The 6,090-nt window shown below is 39.0% G+C and overlaps 1 protein-coding gene across 2 annotated transcripts in view; it reads right to left on the bottom strand.

The window, feature by feature from the left end:
- Nucleotides 1–2,005: 2,005 nt before the first annotated feature.
- atad2 (ATPase family AAA domain containing 2) overlaps nucleotides 2,006–6,090 on the bottom strand; it is a 25,853-nt gene continuing 21,768 nt past the window's right edge. For both annotated transcript variants that reach the window (XM_015059655.1, XM_015059657.1), the window contains 6 exons: nucleotides 5,216–5,338; nucleotides 4,745–4,912; nucleotides 4,011–4,661; nucleotides 2,632–2,765; nucleotides 2,400–2,528; nucleotides 2,006–2,198 (listed from right to left, as the gene is read on the bottom strand). In XM_015059655.1, the coding sequence (XP_014915141.1) occupies nucleotides 2,169–2,198; nucleotides 2,400–2,528; nucleotides 2,632–2,765; nucleotides 4,011–4,661; nucleotides 4,745–4,912; nucleotides 5,216–5,338 (1,235 nt within the window). In that variant the 3' untranslated portion in view covers nucleotides 2,006–2,168. The remainder of the gene's footprint in view (nucleotides 2,199–2,399; nucleotides 2,529–2,631; nucleotides 2,766–4,010; nucleotides 4,662–4,744; nucleotides 4,913–5,215; nucleotides 5,339–6,090) is intronic.

The following is a 6,090-nucleotide window of genomic DNA, read 5'->3' as shown; positions in this document are numbered from 1 at the left end:
AGATTTAACTTTTTGGCTACACTATGCTGAACACAGTGGTGGCAGCACCATTCTGTGGGGGAATTTGTAGTCAGAGAATCTGTTTTGGAGCTAGAAGTTTGCAATACTGTACATTTTGGCGTTGACCCAATACAAAATAATACAGGACTAGTATCGTCAATACCAATACTTAAAAAAAACATCTAAGTAACTGAATAACTCGATTCAGTTTCAGTTTAATTATGGTTTTGATGAAATAAATCAAGGCACTTATTTGCCTATAATCTTTATTTAAAGCAAATAAAGATTTGCATAAAATCTTTATATGCTTAGAGACTATTTTTTAACTACACTGGACAACAATGTAGCAGGATAGAAATAACTTAATATCCTGATGGCCTTCTACTAAACATAAATGTTTATTAGGATAACTGAGTCTTTAATCTGCATGTAATATAAATAGGAACACTTATTTCCCATCAATACTTAATGTTCAGCCATATTCATATTTGAGGTTTAAGATATACATCTTTCCATAAGTGTATATTTTTGAGCTGCAGTAAGATTTTTTTTTCAAAACTGCACTTATGGGATAAATTGCATTTGAAAGAAAGCAGACATTTTGACTGCAAACACTACAAAGGTCAAAAATGTAAAAATGAAAATATTTGGTATTTTGATTCCTGCATATACCAACATGAAATCTGTGAGGATATCAGAGTAATTTTGCAGAACATATGGAAGAGAAACTTTAAACAAAAGTAGCGATTTCATCACCCTACTATCCATCCAGTACTAATATTCACCTTGGTATCGATAGTATCCATATTTAGATCGATACCTGATCAAATGTGGCAAAGACCAAAGGGCCAACAGAAGCTATTCTGTGTGTGACCTGACCAGGTGGAGGATATTTGCTTTCTATTAAGATCGTCTCTGTTGAGCATGTCCAGAAAGAGATAGGTCACCAGTCTGATGACCTACTTTTCCCTAGAATCACTTACTGTCACTGCCTGATGCAACCATTGAGTCCGGACAGAAATAAATGAAAATATCCCTTACTACACTTCACAGACATGTTTTCAATTTGATCTTTTACACTTTAAGCCGATATAACAGATCCCCTTTTGTGGCCGTTTAGTTATTTCTTAGCCATTTTATCAGAAATGCTTGCTACAGAACCAGCTTTATGTGCAGGCACTCCTGGTAAAGATGCTTTTAAAACTAATTTTATTGCAGTTGGATAAATCCACAGTAGAATCTAAAAATGATTTTCTGCTGAGGTCAGGAAAAATAGATTTGAAACAAAAGTAATCAAAGGTTACTATTGGTGAATTTCAATACAGTGACATTTTGGGGTTATCAAATCTTCATGGCTGCCAGTAGACGCTGCTGACGATTGCTCAGTTATTTTCTGTGTTACCATCACAAACGTAAACATCTACTAAACTCTCCTCTGGCTTTTATTGGATCTATGTGCTTTGATCAAACAAAGTCATCCCAGTGTCCGTAGCATGGAATATGTATGTGGAAAAGCGCTTTATGCTGTCTGAAGTATGGAGGAGGGTCTCTGGGTCAGTTCCTTTACCAAAGGTCAACAGGAAACTGAAATTGAGTCGTCGTTGGATGTGATAAAAAACAAACAAACAAAAAAAGGCAAAGACTCAAGACTCAAAAATGACCCAGTTGTTTCCAGAATGATCCATTTCATATTTTCAAAGATTTAAATATACTCTAATTAAAGGCTACGTTTTTCAAAATTGGCAGTGGAAGCTGATGCTTCTGCATTGCAAAATGTATTTCATTGCAGTGCTGTAAATGTTTTTAAACAGTGATGCCAGTAATATGTGTTTATATCAAATTTTACACAACGGTGGCACATCCTCGACAAATACTTTGTAATTCAGTCTTGCTTTGAGTAAAGCGTAAAAAAGGATTTTCTAGAAACTGAGAAAAGCTTCATTGTCAGTAGCGACATTACAGTCAGTTCAAACGTTTTGTCGCGCAACAAAGGAAAAGCGCACAATAACAGGTGGAAAACCCTTTAATTACATATAAACAAGAAGTGATACAAAGTTTGAGCTAAATCACAAATATAATCATTGTTTCCTACTAAAAAATAGGACCATTGTCTGAATATTTACATGTATGAAGGAAAGATTATTTTTTCTGTTTTTTTTTGTGAAGAATCAGAAGTCTTCAATCTCTTGCTCCAACTCCTGATAAAAACAAGAACATAAATCAGACATACGACAACTTAGCATGAAATATGTCAACTCATGAACAACATCACAGAAGTCCGACTTGAAATAAAACTCAAAAACAGAATTTTACATCAGAGAAATCTTTTAAACATATCTGTAAATATGAAATTTTAACCTACTATGCTCTTCTTAAATCAATAAAAAAGACAAACTAACCTGTATTAGTGCTGTTTTGTTGTAATCTTGTCTGTGTCTGTAGATGCTCTGGCAGAGCAGAGCGTAGAGTTTCTCCAGCTTGTAAACTTCATAGTCTTCCGTCTTTGTCACTACTTTATCTAGTAGCTCCTGATTGAAAAGAAAAGAAAAAAAAAAAAACAGATCAAGGCAATTACAGATGTTTTTAAGCTTCACCTCCAATAAGAGTACAGTTTTTTGTGACATCACAAACCTTTAACTTGTCTCGGTCCACGACCAGAGGAGGATTCTCCTCGTTGAGAATCTGCAGAACTTTGTCCACTGGGATCATGTGCTGCTGCAGCACCGTGTTTTTCAGGGCACGGGTCATCCGTCTCACATGTCTCTCTGGGGCAGGAAACAAAAGAGGCGCGCTGACTGATACGCACTATTTAATCTCCTCCTTGATTTCTAACAATATCTAGAGACAGTAACGTTGAGTGTTTATTTGAGTGTTTTCAGGAAATAAGAACAGCATCTCTTTACTTTTTTGTTGGAAAGAAAAACCACTCGGGCACAGAGACCAAATTAGTATTTAAAACAAAATGTATGAGTCTGTTATCTCACAGTAACGTTATTGTTTGCATCACTATCCTATTTGTAAGACCTGAAAGCAATGGATGCCAGTTGTGTTGGGAGTCCCAAAGGCAAACAGACGAGTGTGTGAAGGGGCAGAGGGAGGCTGAAAATAGGACGCTGATTCTGTCTGGTCATCTGATTGGCTGATAACGGGCTAAATGCATTTACAGCAGTTTTTATGCATTATTTTTTTTATTTTTGCAGTCTAAAGAACCACATTTCAATGTATTTTACGTTGACTTTATGTGATATAACAACAGAAGTCTGTGGACCACTGTGCAGCTTACAAACATCACCAGTGTCTGCCGTCTAGAGATGCACACACTGAGGGATTTGGATAAATTCAGACGGTCTGTGATCGTCTCAAGAGCTCTTTTTTATTATTATTATTTATTTGGCATGTTTTTTTCTTTCCTTTTACTATAGTAGAACGGGGCCACAAACATCAACTCATTAAGCTTGGCTAAATACAGAAGTTCTCATTTTTGTCGCTGGGAGTAGACTAAAAATAAATAAATGAATACCAAAGATGTGAGCCAAAAAGTTATGAATCTGTGCGTCTGTCTTATTAAGTGAAACATCTGAGATTCTCTTTCATGCTGTGTTTTTTTTTAATTTGGTTTAATTAAATATTGCATGTTTTTTTTATTACACAGTAGGTAAAAATAATATTTAAAACAAAATGTTTTTCTTTTTAACTAGTAAAAAAATAGTACTTTCAATTTGGTGTCCAAAAATTTTGGACACCACATGTTGAGATAAAAGCATATTCATGTGTAAGATTGGTCCAGTCAAAGTCCAGATTACAATCTAATTGAGAATCTGTGGAGGTTCAGAAAATTGTGCCAAGTTGTCAGATGCTCTCCCTAAAAGACTTGCAGCTGAAACAGTTCGCAAAAGATGGATCTACCAAGTATCGGCTGCGAAAGGGCAGAATACAAATGCATGCCACACTTTTCAGATTGTTCCCTGTAAAAGATTCAATGGTTTCTAACATGACGGAGAATAACCAACCTGCGCTTGTGTCTGTCTCGCTCCTGGCAGCTGCCACTGCGTCGGTGGTGGATGCTTCTGTTGCGTCCACCTCCATGGCCTCAGCGGGTTTGTCCAGCTCTGCTTCATCTCCTGTGACCTGTTTGCTGTTCTGATCGTCGGCGGAGTGACTCCTCTCCACCTGCGTCTCTGCCTGACCGGCAGGACTCATGTTTGCTGTGATGGCGTTCTGAGCGTCTCCCTCTCCCTCCATGCAGTCGTCCCTTTTCGTGCGGACAGAGACGCCCTGGTCTGCGTCTCCTCCCGTGAAAGGTTCAGGCCGCTCTGACTGACGCCGGACGGCTTCGTCGTCTTTTTCTGCTCCGTCTTCGTCATGCTGGTTTTGCTGCTCTTCAGCAGCTGGTTTCTTCTCCGTCTCTTCCTCCTGACCGTTCGGCTCAGATCTACCTTCCTGATCTGCTGCACTTCCTGGCTCGACGTCTATTGGACCCTCTTTAATTCCTCCGTTGGGATTCTCTGCTGCTCCTTCTTTCCCAGTCTCGTCCTCATCATCTCCATCGTCTTCGTCCTCATCGGAAGCGTCGTCCTTGGATACGTGGGGGGACGAGGATGGCTTCTTCTTCGCTATGTACCCAGTGGACCAGCGACTTTTCCGACGCTTCTTCTTATGCACTGAGGCAGCAGAAGAATATTTAGATATCACGGAAAACCTTTAAGCTGCAGGGTTTTTTCCCTTTAATTAAACGTGTTGTTACCTGTGTTTTTGGGTGTCGCAACAGCAGAGGCTGTTGTATTGCTGGCAGCAGCGACAGTGGGTTCAACCGTCTCACTTTGTGGGGTAAAATCATTGGGAGCTGCAGCAGATCTGGGATGTTTAGGAAGGACGTGGTAGAAAGAGGGAGCGAACCGCGCTGTGGAGCAACCTAACATGGTTCAAGTAGAAATACAATTATTTATAAAAGAGAATTAAATGTGATATTCACGTGTTTGTTTTTTTAATAATATGGGCAAACTGGGTTTAAACTATAGATCAAACCAATGCGTTTTTTGTCTGTAGCTTGCCTGAATTACATTTTTATCCAGTAACTACAACTAACGTGTTTGCCTCGTTTTAAATATTATTAATAATCATAATTCCACATTTTAGCAATTTTTTAGAAACTTCTAAAATCCTAAAGGCAGCTGTTAAGTGACAACTTGTGGATGAAAAGCAGCCACATACTGACCCCTTGTTCTGCGAGACTCTTTAATCTCCTCGCAAATCTTCTCAAAGTTTTCATCCAGTTCTTCTCGGATGATGGCGTGGACGGTGTCCTTCAACGCACATGCTCTGTGACGGATCTGCCGATCTGCAGGAAACACAGGAGTATCAGAGTGCACTCATTAAAAAAAAAAATCTGTAAATCGTGTCTTGAAATACTTTTCACTTCTACAAGAGCAAACTTGTGTATTTCAGCAGGATTTTCTTTGATAAAGGAACATAAAGTAGTGCGTAATTGATTAGAGGAGAAAATGAAAAGCAGTTCTATTTAGAAAATCCTGAGGCAAAAAAGAGTTTGACCACTTTTTTCTGCAATTACAGCTGTGAATGCACCAGCTTTGTTCATCTGGGCACTTTTTATTCCATTTTTCTTTCCTAAAAAGCTCCAGGCCAGTCAGATTGAGTGGAGACAGAAGAACGTCAGTTTTCTAAACAGATTCTCCTACACAAAAAATATTGATCTAAATCACTCTGACTAGGGCGTTTGTCCACGTAGAACAGGGGTCCCCAAGCTACGGCCCGAGGGCCGGATCCGGCCCGCCTCCTCATTTGGTCCAGCCCCCTGAACAATACCAGAGAGCATTCATTGTTTTTTTTTTTCATATATATGTGGATTTTTCTTCAACCACCAGGGGGGCTCTTGAGCAGACATGAAACTTAGTTTCCCTCAATGGAATATATACTAGTCAGTACCAGTCACCGTTTCGCTCACGGTTTTTTTCCATTTGCATTCTGGGTAAAAATCTATCTACAAACGCGAATATGTCGTCGGCAGGAATCCAGTTGTTCCCCCCTCCACCCCTCAAATATTCATTTGCACTATGTTTTTCAGTAACACAC

Source organism: Poecilia latipinna, unplaced genomic scaffold (assembly GCF_001443285.1).
Source record: "Poecilia latipinna isolate Pla-1442-1.1 unplaced genomic scaffold, P_latipinna-1.0 Scaffold1645, whole genome shotgun sequence".
Lineage (NCBI taxonomy): Eukaryota > Metazoa > Chordata > Actinopteri > Cyprinodontiformes > Poeciliidae > Poecilia > Poecilia latipinna.
Note: the sequence above shows the minus strand (reverse complement) of the source record. Positions and strands in the feature narration are given on the sequence as shown.